This window comes from Brassica rapa, chromosome A03 (genome assembly GCF_000309985.2).
Source record: "Brassica rapa cultivar Chiifu-401-42 chromosome A03, CAAS_Brap_v3.01, whole genome shotgun sequence".
Taxonomy (NCBI): Eukaryota; Viridiplantae; Streptophyta; class Magnoliopsida; order Brassicales; family Brassicaceae; genus Brassica; species Brassica rapa.
The window spans coordinates 31,303,187-31,324,952 of NC_024797.2; the positions used below are offsets into that span (position 1 = coordinate 31,303,187).

General features: G+C 30.7%; 4 protein-coding genes across 5 annotated transcripts; 2 read left to right on the top strand and 2 right to left on the bottom strand.

Moving 5' to 3' along the window:
* The first annotated feature begins 53 nt into the window (after positions 1-53).
* Positions 54-13,698, top strand: LOC103862374 (auxin-induced protein 15A-like). Its single transcript, XM_009140078.3, has 2 exons — positions 54-4,624; positions 8,855-13,698. The coding sequence occupies exon 1, from the start codon at positions 4,268-4,270 to the stop codon at positions 4,583-4,585; it is 318 nt and encodes a 105-aa protein (XP_009138326.1). The 5' UTR covers positions 54-4,267; the 3' UTR covers positions 4,586-4,624; positions 8,855-13,698.
* LOC103862375 lies at positions 5,248-6,507 on the bottom strand. 2 transcript variants are annotated; one of them, XM_033288549.1, is made up of 3 exons: positions 6,230-6,507; positions 6,002-6,064; positions 5,248-5,852 (listed from the first exon to the last, which is right to left on the bottom strand). In XM_033288549.1, exons 1-3 carry the CDS (start codon positions 6,383-6,385, stop codon positions 5,826-5,828), a joined length of 246 nt encoding a protein of 81 aa, XP_033144440.1. In that variant the 5' UTR covers positions 6,386-6,507; the 3' UTR covers positions 5,248-5,825. The 2 variants fall into 2 exon arrangements, with proteins under 2 accessions (XP_033144440.1, XP_033144439.1); XM_033288548.1 differs by having other exon boundaries at positions 5,248-6,064.
* Positions 6,561-7,392, bottom strand: LOC117125677 (peptidyl-prolyl cis-trans isomerase CYP38, chloroplastic-like). The gene is made up of 3 exons (XM_018658053.2): positions 7,173-7,392; positions 6,978-7,078; positions 6,561-6,752 (listed from the first exon to the last, which is right to left on the bottom strand). Exons 1-3 carry the CDS (start codon positions 7,390-7,392, stop codon positions 6,561-6,563), a joined length of 513 nt encoding a protein of 170 aa, XP_018513569.2.
* Positions 13,699-16,858: 3,160 nt separating the features above from the next.
* On the top strand, positions 16,859-21,393 carry LOC117132846. The gene is made up of 2 exons (XM_033288183.1): positions 16,859-19,140; positions 19,509-21,393. The coding sequence occupies exons 1-2, from the start codon at positions 18,925-18,927 to the stop codon at positions 21,189-21,191; spliced, it is 1,899 nt and encodes a 632-aa protein (XP_033144074.1). The 5' UTR covers positions 16,859-18,924; the 3' UTR covers positions 21,192-21,393.
* The last annotated feature ends 373 nt before the right edge of the window (positions 21,394-21,766 follow it).

Consider the following 21,766-nt stretch of genomic DNA (forward strand, 5'->3'; position numbering starts at 1 on the left):
AAAATTAGTAATACCATAATATTATTAAATTAATAAATATTAGCACACATATTTGTCTACGAAAAATTTAAAAATATGTTTTATTTAATTTAATAAAAAGGAAAAATAACTATTAAATTAAAACAAAATATTAAATTAGTAAAATTAACATTTTAAATATGAAAATCATATCAATAATTATATATTTTTTCTTTATTTTTGCCATCCAATCATTATATTATATAATCTAAATATAATTATACTACTCTATTTTAATTAATCAGTGTATATACCAAACTATATTTATATACTGCAGTTTATTAAAAATAATATACATTCGGTATATTCAGTACTACTAAATCCAAACTACTTTTTCTATCTCAGTTTGATTTTAATTGGTTCGGTTTTGCCGGATTGAACACTCCTCAAGTAATATGGACAATAAAGATATATATATATATATAAGTCAAATAAATATATGCACGGATGTACATGTCAAAATTTAGTTAAATATTTAAAATTCATGTAGTTTAAAGGCAATGTCAGAATCTGTGCTAGGTGGTTATAACCGGTACAAGTTATATAGTAAGCTGGTTAAGGGAAATCGGGAGTGTACTACATAGTTTAATCACACGAGAGTACTTTGGCGTATTTTTTAAATTAATTTGGAGGTATTCTAAACCTATAAAATGACTCAAATTAAGCTCTAATAATAAGTACAGTCCACGGATGGACTTTCTATTCGAGGCGTTGGGTTTAAGGTTTTTTCAACCAAAAAAGTTTCGGTCTAGTGTAAATTAAATCTCACTTAGAAAAAGAAAAAAAAATCTTACTTAGAATCACAACAAAGGTACCCAAATACACAAAAACAAAATCAATAGGATGAGAGAAATATATATTAGTAGAAAAAATTAACTAGACGTAGTCTCAGAAATAAAAATTAACTAGGCGTAGGGATACGTAGTCATACATTTTATTTGTTTGCCTTGCATGTTCTGTGTCGATGGATCATGGGAATACGTGACTGAAACAAGATGACCATGAGCATATGGCCCATAGTGTTTTCTTAGTTAATAATACTCTTTTGTATATTATTTCTTAAATTATATTGGCTAGTGTTTTAATCGGCTGAATGGTTTATTTTGCATAGTGAATATTGCCGTTCTTTGTTGGTGGTGTTGTTTGATGGACATTAGGGTCGGTGGAATCACATGAAACACCATGTTACTCCTTCGCCCCTTTTATTTACTTGGATAACTTTTTGTCATAAATATGTATAGTGTGTGAAATTGATTCCTCTAAAAAAAACATAAATAAATAGTTTAAATCGTGATTAATAGGATAAAAATCCGATAAAGAATCGCCAACTATAAATAAATATATATATTTAAGTTTCAGAGATATATGATTTTTAGTGTTAGAATACCCAGAGCCCATTTTGTTAACTATATAAAACGTATTGAGTTTAATTTTGTACTTATGTTCATAACCTGCGTGTATTTTTTTACTATTGACAAATGGACGTAAAAGTAATTAGAACGGTTTTTGTATTAAAAACAAAAATAGTACTGCATTTGAATATTTATTTCAGGGTCATACAAATGTTCAAATGCAACATCGTTTTAAATTGTTATATTTTGGCTTTCATTGTTTTCTATTAACAGAGTTAACAACGTTCTTAGTTTTTAACGTTTTTTTGGTGTAAAAAATAAAAAGTATTTTCACTTTTTTTTATCTGGAACCCAAATATTGTAAATAATTTCTTTTAGCACGAAACAAATTTGGATGGCGGAAATTACAGTCGCAACCTCTTTGTCACTAAAGCTGACTCGTTGGTTAATTCAATTATATGTGAATAACAACATTGAGAATATTTACCGCTGCATCAATCAAAAGACAATCAAAGCATTTACTGAAGTGGATTGAAATGAATTAGGACAGCTAATTCAGGACCCATCCATTGCATACGCGTCAGTGTTTATATTTCCAGCTAATGTTTGTACTTTGAAGGCGTACGTCAAAATATGTTGTTGTTTATTCGTTTATATGATGCGATATGGCATTAATAAAATTTGAAAAACAAGCTGAAAATTTGTGAAAGATTAGGTGATGAACTTTTTTATCGAATATATACAGATGTATGTTCACATAGTTATATATATATGCACCTGCGTTAATAGTAACTTAGTAACAATGAAAAAAACATTGATCGATTTCCGCACACTGAATTTCTGTTTTCTTCTTACTGGTTATTGGTGGATAACACAATAATAAAAAGTCGATAAAAAGTCTCATATCTGTTGATTCTTATTTGAAAAGCTGTCGTATATCAAATGTTCGCTCTATAATTTGGTGGGTCAAATCACATGCTCTCTAATTATTTCATATGAAAAGTCATTATCCGAAAGGGTATAACGCCACAAAAATGAAATCGCAGAAACATGGATATCCATGAATGGACTGTCACAAGATCTTCCAATAACATTTAGCTTTTTGGTCAAACGTCAAGAGTCAGTGAGTTGATGATTAATCCCTCGTGTTGTATGTAGTAGCTGCCAAACACTAACATACTCAAATCCACCCAATTAATAAAGCTTCGAAGAACAATATTTTTTATTCGACTTTATGACATTCCTTATGACAAATGCGGTCAAACGGTCACAATGATATAACAACAATAACAATTGGACATTTCGTTTTCTTTTATAATCTAACTATTTTGTATGAAATTTATTTATATATGATTGGATAAAACGAGAGCTTGCATGCACATTTGTTAAGTTGGAGATGCATCTTGATAAGTCACGTATGTTCCATGTGAATTTTTGCTCGTTTGAATTGTTAAATTCATATGTTTATTCAACTGAATTTTTTTTGGAACCATATTATTCAACTGATTTTTTTTTTTTTTTGTAAATTTCAAGATATTGGAATGGATGTTGAAGTGACAGATAAAATAAACACTATTTCATGTGATTCTTTAACTTCAGTTGTAACACTTTTGACTAATTCATTTGTAACACTTCATTGTAATCTTATTGAGTTTAGAAAAAACTCAATTGTTCCTTAAAAGAAAAGAGAGATTACCACTTGACGCGTACAAGTTCGATACGGTGATCTATGTTTCAGCTGGAAAAAGTTTTTTTTTTTTTTGTAAGCTGGAAAAAGTTACTAGATACAATATTAAAAACATTTATATCTTATTCATATGGAATTATTTTAAGTATATATCATCTACTTTATTTAATTTTTAGCAGAATAACCACTTTTAAGAGAAAGCATGACATATGAGGTGGTGCATATATATGGACAATCTTTTTGCTGGTAATGAGAAACAACTAGAATTTTGGATTTTGTTCTTTAGATTTCTTCGTTATTGCCTTTTACGGGTACGTTCAGTTCATCTATATACATACAGCCATTATCTACAGTGGTTGCAACAAATGCAGATGCTTTTGTTCCCAAATAATTTGGTGGATCTTGTTTTCATTTTCTTTTCTCTTTAGGAAATATAATTTCGACAAGCAGCCAAATTGTTCGTATCGTCTCATATTCATAGCTGGTTTACGAACGGTCTTAAACGTGAAACGAATTAAAATGATCGAATACTTTGTATTGTGGATATAATTAAATCTTGTATAGAGAAATGGGATACTCATAATCCTATCTTAAAAAGTGATTTATTCTCTACCTCTTGCATGTGGGCTGTGGCCTATTTGAAAATATGTGACTATGATCGTTCGTCTACCTCACCGTACAAACCAAAAAAGACCTAATTCGAAACAGTTTGCTTAATATGGTACGTCAAATCACTCAGGTTTAGTATCTAGCAAAGCATTGTATGATTTTAGCAAAGCATTATATATCGAATGTAACATCTTTATCAAAAGTAATAATGTCATACAAGGTGCTTGTAAACATGTTTCTCCTTTATTATTTTGGTTATATTAATATAAGAGATGGTAGATTGTTATAATTCATCTTCGTGAATGGTAGGGTCTTATAAACATGTTTCACAAAAAAAGAAAGAAAAAAGTTGTTTTTGAAAAGACAAGGCAGAAACATGTGGACTTCATACATTACCTCCACCTGATATGTTTCCCAGACTATCTACTCTCCAGTGACTCTTTTACTTTTAGTTCCCTATATATACTTTAGACACTTAGATAAACTTGCTTACAAACTAAACCTGATCCATTTCTATAGAAGCACAAACATTCAAATATTCATCACTTTCAGATTTTTCGTGTCAATATCCCTTTTTGGTTACTTGCATTAATCCTATAAGATGGGTATTCAATTGATTGGACTATCTAACGCCAAGCAAAAGCTTCAAAGAAGCTTATCAGCAAAAATCACGAGCTTTTTGGCAATGTCAGGTACTAATAATGTCCCAAAGGGTCATGTGGCTGTCTACGTGGGTGAGACTTATCAAAGAAAGAAGAGATTTGTGATACCTATATCATGTTTAAACCATCCATTGTTCCAAGATTTGTTGAGCCTTGCGGAAGAAGAGTTTGGGTTCGATCATCCCACGGGATGTCTAACCATCCCTTGTACTGAAGATTACTTCACTGCTGTAGCTTCTATTTTAAATGGTTCGTGATAAGAGAGTCACAATATTCATTAAGTTTCTTTATACATACTAGATCCTTTTTCCGCGCTACGCGCGGATAATATATTTAAATTTATTAAATTTATCATTTTTATTTATATGTGAATTTTTGTATATTAAATTATATATAACTAATTTTTAAATTTGATTTTTTTTAATATTTTTAATTTGAAGTAAGTATTTCTATTATATGTTGCAGAAGCCGTATGTTTTGGCTAAACTGTTTAATAGGATGATTAGTAGAGCAGTGTGAGTTTTCTATTTAAAATTATTATAAAAATTAGTATATAATATATAATATATTTATTTTTAATGAATATATTTCTAATATATATATAAATATATTAACATATAAAATTAAAAAGATATATAATTAATTTATTTATTTAATAATTAAAAAAATATGTTTATATCAAAAAATTTATTTAAAATAAAGTTTACAATTAAAATATACACTATGGCTTTTTACTCTTGTGGCCAACTACAAAAAGTTTAAATGGGAGGTGGAAGCGACAACGGGTTCCTCTTCCAACGTGGAGCATCCACCTAAACTCTATATGCCATTCAAATATTTGGTGTACCTTATATCCTTTATTGCAATTGATCAACCATGCACAAATAATAACTTTCAACTTGAACAAAATGTAATCAAATATAAACACAATCATGCATTAACAATTCTCAGTATGACTTGCAAAAACATCTATTAACATCCAGAACCGTACTTAACATCAAAAACTAACCAAAAAGTGACAACGTCAATAGTCAATGAAATCTCATATACATGTACTCTTTATTTTTGTTCTCAAAGCCAAAACCTATTAAAAAACAGTCCTTTACATCTACATTGAACCGGACCACAAGGTATAAAGCTCTACCGTAGTTCAACATTTTCGCCTTTTAGCACCTGCAAGGAACGAATCAAAAAAGAGCTGAGTGATGATCAATTTAGGATAATTAATGTGGTCGAGTATGTGGACATTACATCGGTCAGAGACTTCTTTGGGGCCGTATCTGCAACTTGGGACGCCTCTTTGGCTTCGAACACTTTGGAATCAGCCACTGCAAGAGCTTTTGCTGCAGACTCTGCTTTCTCAAGACTATTTTCTGATGTCAAAGGCGTACTTGGTAGATCTTGCGACTCGGTGGAATCTTCTGGACTTGATAGCTCTTGTGAGGAATCTTCTGAACTCGAAGTTTGTGCTGGATTTGCAGCTCGTATAACAGTACCCTAAACGATCTTGTAGCGGGTATCTACCTGCATTAACAATCATTTGGATGCTAACATCAGAAGGAGAAAGTTGCAATATACATAAAGTGAACCGTATCAACAGAGGAGAGTGAAAGTCTAAAATTCTGATTACACCTAGTGACATCAAAGTCACTCAAAGAGAATATGGAACCTACCTTCAAGTGTCCCCGGTAGGTGGGAAGACGGTTCACGTTGATGGTGGCGGGTATGAGCATCGCCTGAAAACGTTTAAAAACAGAAGAACACAATTTAAAACTGGATTCAAAACCAAATCACAAAGAGGAAATAAATAATATCGAAATCATAATACTGTTAAACATGAATCTAAATATTGGAGATTTGTTCAAAAATATGATGAACATGAATTTAAAAAACGGAATCACCTTAGAATCCAGAAGAAGCATATCTACTCCCATGAGGTGGCCACCACGTTTAATGTTTCGGGCTTCCCAAAACAGGAGAAGCCGCACCTCCACCTCCACGGTGGATGAGCAGCGTCCATACTTGAGAGCAGCAAGAATGGTAGATGTGCTAGCCATAATAATAAGAAAAAAAGTTTCGAGTGTAGTAGGATCTCTGAGAATGATGTCTATGGGAAGAACACGAAACTGGATGTCGAATGTAATTTAACACTGTCTGAAATATATATCTAATACAAATAAAGCAGTACCATGTTGCTTTTCTGTTTTCTCTTGTGCAAGAACATATTCCTTCTCAACCGGAGACAACTTGAATGAACTCAGTGACATCATCGACTTTAAGATCAGCCAGAAAATCTTCATTTTGAGTAACGTAGCCGCCGAAGACATCGTAACGACCGTCCAAGGTGTTAGAATTGCTTGGCGTCAGCTCACGCTCTTTCAGCAGCCAAAACACTTGGCTCGATTCTGAGTCATTCTCAAACCCCTTTTTTGCATTACATATAATTAGAATATATATATATATTCAAATGTGAAGGAAGAGAAAGAACTCTCACTTCTCTAGCCATTGCCATTGTACAGACCCAATTCCTGTCCAACCAAATTAACAAATGATAATTTATTATTATTATTATGAATAAATATACTGTCAGAAGGGTGTAAGCTTTTACTTTAGGGTTGAGCCATAAAATGGCATTTTCTTCCCAGTCACCATAATCTCAAGAGGAACCGTCCTTACTTTCTCTGTGGTTGGATCTATAAATCCTTCCGCATGACCGTCTGGATCTCTCGTTTGTACCACAAACCCATCAGCTGCAAAAAATCTTCATCCATTGATTAACAAAAATTTCCCATATACAATATATATATATATGTATATGTGTGTGGGGAAAGTTTGATGTCTTACATTTCTGGATCTCCATGCCATTGTAGAAATTGCGCTCCGCCAAGTCCACAAAGTTCCCGGCAGTAACAGGGGCGTTATAGCCATCGAAGACAATGTGGAAAACACAATCCTGAAGGTTGGGATTGTCCTTGATCTTGTCCTTCATGTACACCACTCTTCTCTTGAGAAAAGGCATGTTTATATACTCTTCAGGGACTTCATAGAGGAAGCCCTCGACCATGTCCTCTTCTATTCTGCAGAGCGCCACATGACAGGAAGATCTCAGCTGCAGTCATCAAGAAGGGTCTAAATGAGCAAGTATAACAGCTTCCTTACTAATCCAAAACTATATTGGCTTTTTTGTCTCTCGTGCATTACACTTTTGAGTAATGCTTTTTTTCTTTGAAACAAACGTAGAAATAAATTCAGATATGTGTTATGCTTCACTATAGCGAGAGACATAGTAATCCAAATTTAGAGACTACCACAATTATAAAGAACTGAGTTATCATACATGAAATATCATGATGTTTACCTGATCATGTGGCAGAAGTTGCAATAATTTGTTGTACTGAATCCTCTCTCGTCTTTTTTTGTCTTCTATTCAGCTTGAAAGAAACAACACATATAAAAATTATAATATGTGGAAGTATTTTCACAAATTAAAAAAAAACTGTAGAAGCGTTTTGATTCCGGAAAACGAACACTGATTCAGGAATGGATCTGTGGATCCAACGATTTTTGTAGGAAGAGTAAAATCATAAGTCTTTCTAAAAAAAATAGAGATCGAAAAATATGATGCTTGATAGTGTAAGACGACAATACCTTTTTAAACAAAGAGAAGAGAGTGATTAAAGGTTGAGTGGCGGATGGCTAATTGGACAACAACAGCATCACACGAAGATAATTCTCAGAAGGATTTCAGGTTTTTTTCAGAGAACATAACTGAGAGAGCGTGTTGGTGAAACTTGATTCCACTCTCAATCCTCTCCTATTTATAGTGTTTGAGATGTTTTCGGATTAGATACGCACAAAGCTAATGCTTTGATTGTAAAAGAGGGAGGCGGAGAGTTTGTGGGAGTTAATGACTTAAATGTAAACTGAAGATTCATTGTATAGATTAAGATGTAAACGTTGAACGGAAGGTAAGGAAGAGACAGAGATGAGGACATAGGGGAGGTTGGAAATTGAGAGGAAGGGGACGGCGGATCGTTGAAGAAGAAGACTATTCAGACATAACATGAAACGCAGAGTTTGGTTTTGTTTGGGCTACACAGCACATCATCGTTAAAAATTAGGTCTTGCAATGGGTTTGGAGACAAATTTGGTTTCTTTATTGGACTTATATATATATATATTAGATAACCAAATCATATGCAATTAAAAACACAATACACGAACTAAAAGAAATTGACAGAATAAATTTTTATTGTCCAGAAAACATTCACATGATGTTAACGGGCCGACTCATATTAAACCCAAGAAATTAATGAACATAGATCAAATATATAAAAGTCCACTCGTTTTTGATGAGCTTCACGGGCTTCTCGATTCTGAACGTTAACGGGCCGGTGAAACGCGAAACCCAAATAACATAAGTGAGTATCTGACGTGGCGGAAAGCTGACTTCCTATTGGTCGATTTAATTGTCCTACGTGGACACACTCTCTGATGCTCATATAACCCTTTTAATATAGTATAGATATATTTGTGTATTTTCTTTAAATCTATTTAAGGAAGTGGAAAGAAAATAACTCGAGATTGAGATACTAAGGCGTTTGTTTCAATTTTGGATGTCTTGTGAGTTCTTCTAAGTTCTAACCGTTCCATTTGTAAAGAACTTACTTCCTCAAAAAAATAATCTAAGATTGTTTCTATGTAGATTTGTTTACTTTTTCGATGTATATAGCGGATTGTTTTCAGAAGTTACTTTATGGAGGAAATTCGGAAGGACTTTTCTTTTTTTGAAACTGTAAGATTTGTTTCTAATCTACTCCATCTGTTCCTTAATATTGCATATTCTAGAATTTTCACAGTTTTTATTTTTTAAGAAAATTGTTGAAATGTCTATTTTAACCTTTTGTCACTACTATTAAAAAAATATCGTAACAAAGAAATCTAAATTAAAACAAAAAGTGATCGATTAACTGTGTCATTATTTTGCTTCATTATGTTCCGTTCCCCATATTTAAGATCTCCATATTCCATATTTATTGTAGTCAACATTCCAATGATGAAACTTTACATTTTTGATTTACTAATTCACGTGCATAATGCGAACTTCTTTTAAAAAAAATTTGGAGCCAAAATTTTTAAACAACTCAAAATTTGGTTTTAGTACCAAAAGTTAAGTGACTATGGGGGGCTTATTGAATTAGGGGTTTGAGAAGGTTTTCAAGATTTTAAGATTTAGAGGGTTTTGTTGAATTCTATGATTTTGATGGAGGGTTTTGTTGAATTCAGGGATTTTGATGGAGATTTAAAAAGAGACTTTTGATAGGATTTGGTAAGATATTTCTAAAATATTTTAATAATAGTTTCGGCCACAACCTTCTATTCCTATTTGTATCTAAGGTCTATGGATATAGGTTGGTAGGGAAAAAAATTATATTTACGGTTGTTATATATTGCTCTGATTTTGTGGCTAAAGTATTGACATATATATAGGTTGCCGGATGAATTGATCTACTAATATATTGCTAATCTATGTTTCCATATAACATGACACAAATAAAGATGCAGATTTCAAGCTCAACTGGAAGCGAGTAGCTATCACAAGCATGTTTGGACTTGGTTTTGTCGGTAATGTTGGCCACTCTGGTTTCTTTCCTGCTTCTTTCATAATCATTTAGCTATAAATCCCCATGTTTGCATCTCACCTAATCCAGCAAAACTGTTATACTTGCGGTATCGCAGGTACGGAGGTCTTGATAAATTCATAAAACTAAAGCTTCGATATGTACCAAAGTCAACACGTTTTGTGGCACAGTGGCAGCCGAAGTGGCAATGGATGGATGAATGGATGGCTGGATGGATGGATTTTCTTTCAAAAAGAAGAAGTGGCAATGGATGGTCTTATCTTTGGCCCCATAGATCTACTTATATTCTTCACATAATGGGATAAGCTACGGGCAAGAACACATCTCAAGTTAAAGAAAAACTCAAGAGAGATTTTCTACCAGCTCTAGCTCTTGGAGGCGGAGCATGGCCGCTTCTTCAGATCGCAAACTTCTGATACGTTCCCGTTCAATACCAGCTACTTTACGTCAACATCTTTTGCCTGATATATTGTTTTAGGAGATGTTGAAGACCGCAAGAGAAGTAAGGTTTGTTAGCTGAAGAGGTATCTTTCCATGTACCATCTGAAGCTACTGCATACAACACTGATGCAAATGTCTCAACCCTCCAAATAACTCATTCTGCCTCAATGGAAACTGATCCTGTCCCTCCTATAAGCTCACCAGCAGATAATTCCACAGCTATTAGCGCTTCTCCATCTGATATAGTATGTGTTCCGGAAACTACACAATTTAACACTGATTCTGGTTTCATTGGGAACATCACTACATCAACTTCTGTTTCACCTACTTCTTCTGCTCCTTTAGTCTTTGCTGCTGCAGGTACACTATCACTGTCTATCCCTGTGGTGGATTTGAAATGTAAATCCAGTGTAGATGGCCTTCCAGATAGTTGCTTACAGTTAAGTGATGCAAAAGGATCAAACAGATTTGTTAATCTAGCCATGTTAGAAGAAGATATATAGCTGGATGTTGTGACCTCCCTCTCTCAGTCTATGTCCCCATCAGTCGAAACCAGCACTCAATTTGTTTATAACTCTTCCCTGCCTTCAACGCCATCTTCATTTTCAGACCTTTTTGTGGACAATGTTGTGGCTACAAGCTCTGATAGTTTAGATTTGTCACAAAGATCTCGTGGAGATCGTAGTAAATATGAAATAATCTTTTTTTTCTTAAATTCCATCTCTTCAGATGGTATTTTGTTCTATTAGATTTGAAGGGTAAATGATAGTTTTTAATAATCCAAAATAACTTTTCATGAATCTCATTGATGAAATCCATATTTTCCAATAAGGGGTGATTTAATAGGGTTTTTATAAATGATACATGCAATAAGGGAGGATTTGTAAAACTTTTTATAAATACCTAATCCAATAAGGGAGGATTTGGCAAAAACCTAAATTTTTATGAAATCCCTAATCCAATAAGCCCCACTATATATGTTTGAAGCATACGATGGATTGTAGCTATGCATATTTGAGTAGCAGCTTTTCCTCACGATATTATGAGTTGTGAGGGAGACAGAGAGTTCGTTTTTGATTTAAACAATACACCGCCGAATTCCTTTGAGGCTTCGAATGGAAATAGCGGATCAAGCGTTGCAGATCTAGCAAAACAAGAGTAGATCGAGCGGATCTAGCGGTACAAGAGTGGATCGAGCGGAACGAGCGGTCTGAAATATATGTATGAATGGTGAAAGCGGATAAAAGCAGTTCAAAATACTGTACATATTTATAATAGTTTATTTAAGGTTTTATAGTTATTTAAATAAATTTATATTTAGTCTCTTTTATAATATTAGATATTTTAAAATATTTTTAAATTAATTTTATTTTAATTCTTTTAAATTCTACTATTTTATATATTTTAAATAACTATTACTAAATTTCTATTGCTTTTAATCAAAAAAACTATACTTTTTATCTAAATTGTTCTATAACATTTTTATTTTTTATTTTTTATTTATAAATATACATAGTTATAGCAATGTGAAAATACTAAATAGTATTGTTATTATTGTTTATTTTTTATCTAGAAAATAATAATATGAAATATAATTAATATGTATAATTATTTTGAGCTTTACAATTTTGAATGATTTTAATTTTTTTGGTAAAGTGGTATAACATTTTTGAGATTTAATATTAACTAGGACATCAATTTAATATATTTAATAGTTTTTCTAAATAAAAAATATTATTAAGAAAATAAAGTATTATGATAAATAATAATATATATTGTTCATTTGAACAAGGGTGGACGTTCGGATATCCATTCGTATTTGGCTCATCTCAAATATTTATATTTTTGATTCTAGATAGAATTATATTTTGTATAACTTTTAGATAACCCAAACATTTTAAAATTAAAATTCACATATATTATTTTGTCTTTTTTCTTGAGCAATAAAAGAAAAAAAACTAAATAATGATGGAACACAAAAGAACCACCAAAAACACTTCAACATTGCAGCATAACTACTGTAGATGGCAGTTCGGTGTGTTTGTTTGCAACTTTGAACCATATGTGGTTCTTCCACATTAATTAAACGTTTGTAGTGATAATTGAAAATAATGTTGAATGGGAAAACACAATGTGTGCGACACACTTAGGCGTACCGTCCGTCTTTGGACCGCTTCCCACTCAATACCTGAAGCTGATTCAGACAATCCAGGAAAAAGAGTTTTTTATGAGATAACTAGAAAGAAGTAATTTTATAGAATACGATTAGAACTTTTACACAGATATAATAATCAGTAGTCTATTTGACTTCACTTTAAACGAAGCATTACAGTGTTGAATAAGATTCTTTTCCGTGTACAATTTTAGTAGTTGTGTTTATTTTATCGTAAACAAAAATAATAATAAGTAAGGACAAAACAGACAAACTCAGACCAAATATGTATAGAAAACCGAAAATATACATCTTTTTAAAACAAAATTTTTGAATTCTACATATCACATTAATATATTTTAATGATCTTTACATGTTCACTTAATAGAAACTAGGTGGACTGCCCGCACGCATGTGCGGGCATTAACATTAATATTAAATTAATAATTACATATATACAACTATATAATACTTATGTTACATATATATGGTTAATATGAAAGATTCGATGTTACATATTGATATTTATATTATGTTCATATGAACAAAGAATACATTAGAACGTTTAGAAAACGATCACATTTAACATTAATCTTAAAACATCAGAAAAATATAATTGAAAAAAAAAAACAAATATTTCACGCATGACCCCAATAAAAATCAGCCATAAAATATAAAAGAGAGATTTGAATTACTTGAGATTTATTATCATTAGTTTCATTGTAACAGTAGAGATGATTTATGGTTTCCTTCTCTAAGCCTTGAGTCAGAAAAGAGGTAATTCTAACAAAAATATTTAAAGATGTAAACAATCCCCAAAAGATAACAGATTATATAATTGATAGGACAACGTCAATGAGTTTTAAAGTTTTTAAAAAGCTTTGAGATTACCTTTGGTTCTCAGATGTACCGAAGAGGATCACGCACAATAAATAAATTGCACTTGATTAGCATACACATCTTATATTATATTCTTGATAAGTGATTTAACTTTATAAAAAAAAAGAATTACCTTTTTCGAAAGGGATGATCAGTTCCTGGATAAACAGAGTCGTCTCTTTTTGTTAGTTGAATCACTACTGATGCAAAAATATAGATAGATATACAACATGGAGAGGAAGAGAACAAAAATAAACGGAGAAGAAGAATCTCCCATAAAATTACCAGTAATGGTGTTCCCGTCTATGAGTTACTTATTGATTATCATACACCTGCGCAAGATCACAAAAGTAGAATTTAAATTAGAACGATCAAAAACATATGAAAACTTAAAAGATACATGCGCGAAACTAATGGGGTGGCGTGATATTTATATATCAAATTAGTTTAAGTTTCTAAATGACCTAGTTTTCAAGAAAAACTATGAGATAGAATATCCTCTAATAAATTTTAATTCAGCTATGAGATAGAATATATTCTAATAAATTTTTAGAATACATTTTACTACCAGTAAATCTTTAGTTTAGGGGTTTCTACACTAAGTAAATATAGTTGATGAATTTTACCATTAAAAATGAAAAAAATTAAAAATATTGTAATAGGAGGATAAATTTTCAAAATACATTTTATAAATTAATGTATAAGCTTCTATAAACGACTTAGAACCTCTTATAATAATTTAAAACGTCTGATTTTTATAAATGTATTTATAATTTTATAAATGATTTATAAAACATGCATTGAATTATTAGACATTAATAGTTATTATGATACTTTATATACAAATATAATTCTTTCTATACGAATATAAAATCATTATATCAATTCAAACAAACACTTTTGTTTATTATTTTATGTAATTTATAAATATATAAAAACAATTGATCGCATTATTACTCTTTCATAGTTTCAACAATTAGTTACCATAAATAATTATTTCTAATATTACGTAGATTATTTAGAAAGTGGTAATTGAATTATCCTTTCCTTTTAGATATAATTATAATAAATAAAATTAAAAATCATCGGTCAATCAAATTATAACAATTTGAAGAGTTCATTTATGATCAACATGTAATAAAAAATCACTTATGTGACTTCTCAATCAATATATAGTAGGATTTATATTTTTATAAATAATTTATAAACCTATATAAATTATTTTAAAATTCTGATAAATTTATTATGTAAACAACGATAAATAATTTTAAAATCATATTAATAAACATGTTTGGATTTTGTAATATTTAAAATAGTTATTATATAATTATATTCGAATACAATTCATCAAGTAGAGTATAAAACTATTATAATTATCTTATATAAAAATTCGTTCATTATATTTTATAGTTTATAAATATTAAAAGTAATAAATATAACATTATTAATCTTTCTATAATTTCGAGAATTAGTTGCCATAAATTATTATTTGTAATATTTTTTAGATTATATGGCAAGTGATGTTAAATATTTTTAGACTTAACAATCAACCAATCAAATTATAACAATTTTTTTGAAACTTCACCTGTGAGCGACACGTCATCAGACGTCACTAAAATGACTTCTCTTTTAATATATTGAGGGATGTCTCGATTACAATCTGTATCACGGTTGCTATATTAGAAGACCACACTCTGAATCTTGCATTTTATTTATTGAGTAGGTAAACTAATATATATGATCAGATGTTATTTGTTATTTTAATTTAGATCGATTCAGTTGGATACAAATTTTAAATTAATACTAAAATTATTTAACTTCAATATCGGACTTATAAAATCATCGAGAAAAAGATAAATCATGATGTATTAAATTAACCAAGGACTCCTAAAAACATGAAAATGATAAATCATCAGCTAGATCCCTTAAATTGTTTACTAAAAGTCTAAAACTAATATTTATCCAAGCTAATATTTATCTAATAAGAACAAGAGATAAGATAAGTATAAGTGTATAACTATGAAATTATCAATAGAATTTGTTAATATTTATTTATTAATTATTATAAATATTATGATAGATATATATTCATATATTAAGATATATTTTTATTAATAGTATTATTAAAACTAATGACTCAACCTAAAATCAAATATAATATGACAAATAAAAAGTATTTTTAAATAATAGTATAAATAGATAAAGGATTTAACAATACTATTATTGACACTAATTACTTATCCTAAAATCATGAGGAATGTCCGGGCTAATCTTTCGTCTCTTTATGCGGAGATGGAAGCGCTACTATGGGCAATGGAATGCATGAGGAATTTACGTCAATTTCAGGTCACGTTTGCAACATATTGTTCTCAATTGGTGAAGATGGTTTCGGAACCAGAGGAATGACCAGCTTTTGCAAATTATTTGGAAGATATCAAGATCCTGAAAGAGAGCTTCACCCGATCAGAGCTTATCTATATACCACGAACGCAAAATTCAAAGGCGGATAGTCTAGCACGCAGTGCTAGAAAGCAATCGTCTTTCGTCGTTCATATGGATGCAGATCACCTGATTTGGTTTACAGAGTCAGTATGAGTCTGTATTATTGATGACAAAAAAAAATCATGAAGAACATTAAATATAATATAAATATAATTATGATATTATTACTAGAATCTGTTAATATCTATTTACTAATTCTTTCAAATATCATGACAAATATTATATTAACATAGAATCTCAAATAATAATACTACTAGGTGTTTTGCCCGCACAAGCCGGCTTAATCCTTTTACAAATATTTATTAGTTTATTTTCTAGTAATTCAAAAACCAGCATAATTACTTATTTTTATGTTTTCCAAAAATTAAATCAAACATCAAATTATATATATATATATATAAATATATATATATATGTCGAAAATATTAATTAAAATATATATGTTTATTATTGTGTAGGAATTTTAAAAAGAAAACATTCACATATTAGAAATATTTAAAAAAATATCTTTATACAAATTTAGTTGATTAATATTTAATTATCAATGGTTTATATGTTATTTTCCTAACTTTTACGATAACAACAAAATATATAAGAATTTTTTAGTTTTTTTAAATATTATTAAAATTTATGTCGCAAATAAACATTGACTTTAAACACTTAATTTATTATAAATTGTTTTATATCTTACTTTTAAATTTTATAATTAAAAATATGTTTAAGATAACAACAAAATATATACGAATTATTTTTTTAAAAAATAATAATAATATTATTAATAGAAATTCGTTTTTGATTATATAATAAATTAAATATAAAATTCATTAAGGGTAGTATATATATTAACCGCTCTAACTTTCAACGTGAGAGCTCCGTTGTTAAAATTTACTTCGCAAATAATAGTACAGACTAGGTAATTTTTCCGTGCTCATGCACGGGTATAAATGTTTTTGAAGTAAATATACTATAATAATTGATTGCTATTTACTTTTAATTTTAAATTTATTTATAAAATTTATGCATCATTTATATTTATAATATTATATTACTTTAATAATAAATATGATTTTATATATGTTATATTTAATCGGTTTTGTTGTTCTTACAATCAATTCAGTTATCATTTGCGTAATTTGGATTGCATCTCTGAATTCAACTATAATATTTTTATTCTAAATATATTAAAATTTTGATTAATTTCTTATTTGCATTTATGTGGTTGTTGTCTTAAATATGTAAGTATATTTTATGAAAATTATTTATAACTTCAGATATATTGTGTTTAGAATAAAAAATAATAAAATAAACTAAAGTGTCTGATTTTAAATTACATAAATTAATATAACGATAATATTCTCAAGTCTCATGCATATATATAAATTTTAGAAAAAAACTAAATTGGAACAGTTGTTTAATATTTTATTTTCATTTTAATATGTTTTGAGTTGTTCTATGATTTATATTTATAAAATAAATTACTATTGTTATTAAATTATATATTCTTATCATAGTTAAATCTATGATTTTAGATATAAGTTAGATTAGTCGAATCATTCATGCTGTGAGTATATTGAGTTACTGTTATTCTTTCAAATTCAAATGAAATATAATTACTTTTTATTATAACCAAGTCAAATCAAATCAATTTTATTTATCGTTTAAACGTGCATGTATTTTCATAATATTTATCAAATTATATATTGATGTTTTATAAAATATATTAGAAAATAAAGTGATGCTCAATAGGAAGTTACATACATAAGTAGTTGCATTTTTGAAAGCTCATGAACACATATTAATATCTACAATAATTAAAATATTATATAAATTCTAAATAACTTTATGCCTTTGATTTATTGAAAGGAAACTAAAATTTATTTTAAATAATATTAAAAATGAGACTTCAGATTTGCTTTGATATTTTGATTATGGTTATATTAAGTTCCAAAAACATAAAATTTAAAAGAAAATTTAATATTAAGAAAATTAATAACTTTAAGAATGATAAAATATAATATATCTATTTTGTAACTATTTGATCAAACGATTTTTTTGTTTGTTTTTAATATCTCTTAAAAATAAGCAGTAAACAAAATTGTGATTTTATTTGAAAATAATATTATATAAGTAAAATTTAATTTATCGATATTTTTTTGATGTAATTGGAAGATATTATAGTCGACAAAATATATGAAAAATAAATAAAACAATTCAATAATACTAATTATAAACTATTTTTAGTCAATTAAACATACATCAGTTTATGTTTCTCAATTATTTTATGTAATCTTCTAAGAAAATAGATAGATATATAAAAATACTTCTATTAGTTTGAATTTTTTTTTGTATTGTTTAAAATTATGTTTTAAAAGAAATGTTATTTCTTTTTCTAATATCAAGATTATCTGTGCAAATTTTTCTTAATGAAATCACATCATATACAAATTTATGTTTTTCATCTAAGAAAATATAGATATAAATAAAGTATTTTATTATTTCAAAAGTATATTTTATGTTATTTAAAAATATTTTTTAAATGTAATATTACTATTTTGTGAACTTTCCTTTTTTTTGAAATCATATTATATATACATATATTTTCGTTTTCAATTTGTTTTTTTTTTAACTTTATAAAAAAATTTCCTTTTTTATTATAGGTATATGTTTTTGAAATTTTTTTTAAAGGAAACTAAATAAAAAATAAAAAATATTATTTAATATTTTAATTCAATAAGGGTATCAGTATAATCAACCATTGTGAGAGTTAATATGAGATCGACACATAGGACTGACTTCTCAAATAATATTATAGAGATTGAAACTAATGATTCAACTTAAAATCATGGAAAACTTGACATATCAACAAAATTAATTTTTAAATAATAGTATATATATCATAAAAGAAAATACCATTATAATTAAGAAAAGAAAGAGAGAAAAACGCTCTGCGGCGACTGCGATGGCGACACATTAGGTTTCTATGATTCAACGACGGTGGAAACCTGAAATCGACCGGGATTTCCAGATCGACACGGTATCGGCTCATTATAATCAAGATGGAAAGTTTGGGAACCAGGGAAGGAATTGGGGAAAAAGATCCGTATCGGATCTGCGAGGGTTTTTGGCGAATCATTACAAGTTGGAAATCGATTTGCGATCTCAATCTTCACTAAATCGAATCCCTCACAAACCGAAGGTATGATCTCTGTTATCATCAAAACAGAATCTTTTCGGATTGTCTCTTTGAGGACTTCGTTTCTATCACGTTTGAAGATAGTTGGAATTTGGAAAGCAAGGATTCTCATTTTATGGGATAACGGTATAAGGGAGATTCGGAAAATTATGGATTGTGGTTTTGATTTTCGATTTTCATTTGATAAGGTTGATTGCGGAAGATGTGGTATAAATGGGATTAATCTATCCCAAGGAAAAAAGTATCTCCGAGATTACTATATAATGGGTGTTGGGTTTCATCATTTTAACAAAACATTCAAAAGTTTCTCTACATACGTCTTTCTTTTTCTTATTTGTTGTTTGGTTTCTTGGCTTGTGGTGATGTCTCAGAGCCAACTTATTGGGAGTTCTGGAGATATAAAAAATGGTGAAGGGGCGCGAAAGAGATTGAAGATATCGGTCCCTCATTTCAACAACTCGGATCTAATCAAGGGCTATTCCAAAACATTAATTGGAAGATGCATGAACCCTGCGGAGCAAAATGTCAAGTTCTTGGTGGGGACGCTTCCTAAAATTTGGGGATTGGAGGAAAAAGTAGTGGGTACTGACTTGGGGCTTGGGAGGTTTCAGTTTGACTTTGATGCAGAGGAAGACATCGAAACGGTGCTGAAGATGCAGCCATTTCATTTCGACTACTGGATGATTTCCCTGGTTCGTTGGCAACCAAGGAAGTCTAAAAACTATCCCTCAGAGATCACTTTCTGGATCAAGGTTTTGGGAGTGCCTTTGGAGTTCTGGGAAGCTCCAACTTTCAGGAGCATAGGTGATGCAATTGGGGTCACAAAGGAGGTTGACTTGGATTATGGTAGAGTCCAAGTGGTGGTTGATGGGTATAAGGAACTCACGTTTGAGACGACGGTGGATTTCAAGGGAGGAGAGTACTATGAAGAAGAGGAGGCTCCAGTATCCTTGCGGTATGAAAAACTGTTTGGTTTTTGTGAAACATGCTTCAGCCTGTGTCATAAGATGGAGAAGTGCCCACTGACCATAGCTACCACGGAGAAGGCGGTGGAGATAAGGGATGATGCTGAGTGTGGTTTAAATGATCGCGCTCGCAGCTACAAAGGAGTGGTCATAAACGGAAATGGAGGGCAACAAGATCGGGGAAGAGAGAAACGTGAGTATCAAGGGAAAGGCAAGGGGAAAATGTTTGAGGAGACGGATTCAAAGTGGGTCAGGGCTGCAGATAGGGAGTCTAAAGCTTCTAATCACAAAAACCATCGTAATGGCCACCGTGGTGATGAAGGAAACTCTCGTTACAGGAACTCAAGAAGGGAGCACACCAGGACTCATCATCAAGACGATCGCTCAAGAAATATTGCAGGAACGAGAGGTGAGAGAGTACCTCGCATTGGGTTTCAACCGGAAGGGCTGGAGGAGGGTGAGATCAAAGAGAAAGAGATGGAGCGATCAATTCAAATGGAGGAGAAGGTACCAGAACGGACGCAGCCCTCACAAGCATTCCTTGATGCGCTAATGGCGACACAAGGAGAACTATCTAAGGTATTACCGAACCCCTCTAGTGGAGAACAAGAGCTAGGTGTAGAGCTAGGTGTGGAGAATATGGATTTGGGTATAGTAGACGGGAATAATGTAGAGACTGATGGGAATCTGGGTTTAGCGGAAAACTATATTGAGGATGCTAGTTTTGGGAATCATAAGAGTATGGGAGAGGACGAGGTTCAGATGCTTATTGAGGAAGAGATAGAGGAAGAGGTTAAAGCACAGGTGGTTATAACTGAGGTGCTTGAGGAGAAGAAGAAGTTCGAGGACATGGATGGGAAGGATGGAGTCGCTGGGGAGGTGGAGAAGAGACAAGGTGTTCGTAAAAAGGTGGTTAAGCCGTCTGTAGGAGCTGCAGCTTCTAATAAATTGAAGATGGCTCAGTTGGTGACGGCAAAACGTGTGGTAGCCAAACCAGGCATTCGTCATGGTGATCACTCTAAGCAGGGGGAGGATAAGGGTACATCAGGTCCAAAACATGACTCTGCAAAGCAAGTAAAAGATCCATGAATACAAGCATATGGATAGAAAAGTCACTTGGGCAGGTTATGATTTATGGTTTTATTTCAGTTTTAATAAGCTCTCTGAGCATTTATACTTGGTGTTTTTTGGATTCTTGTTGGTTTTATGATTGTCTCTTTTTAGTTTGTTTTGTGGAATGGTTCTGCATTATGATCTCTAAATGGAATAAACATGGTTTTTTAGAGTGTTATTGGTGGTTTCAGTGTATGTTATGTGCTGTATATTGCAGAGAGTATGAGCAAAAGCATTATTATGGTATGCCTACTAATGGAGACAAAGAACTCCCTTTTAATTTATTTCTATGGCATGAGTTTGGGTCAGCTTATGGGAGGCAAATTCGGGAGATATCATTAATTTCAACGGGGTGGGTATGTTTGGTTTCTTCACACCAAGCATACTCAAACATTGGTCGAGTGCAAATACAGTGTTTCTGGAGTTACGTGTTTTATTGTGTTGGTAATAAAATGCAGCAGTGGCAATTTCCTTGGTTATTTGCAATACGAGTGGAGTATGCGTATATGATGGTTTTTTCTTTTGAAAGGGATATTGGCTTTAGAGCTGTT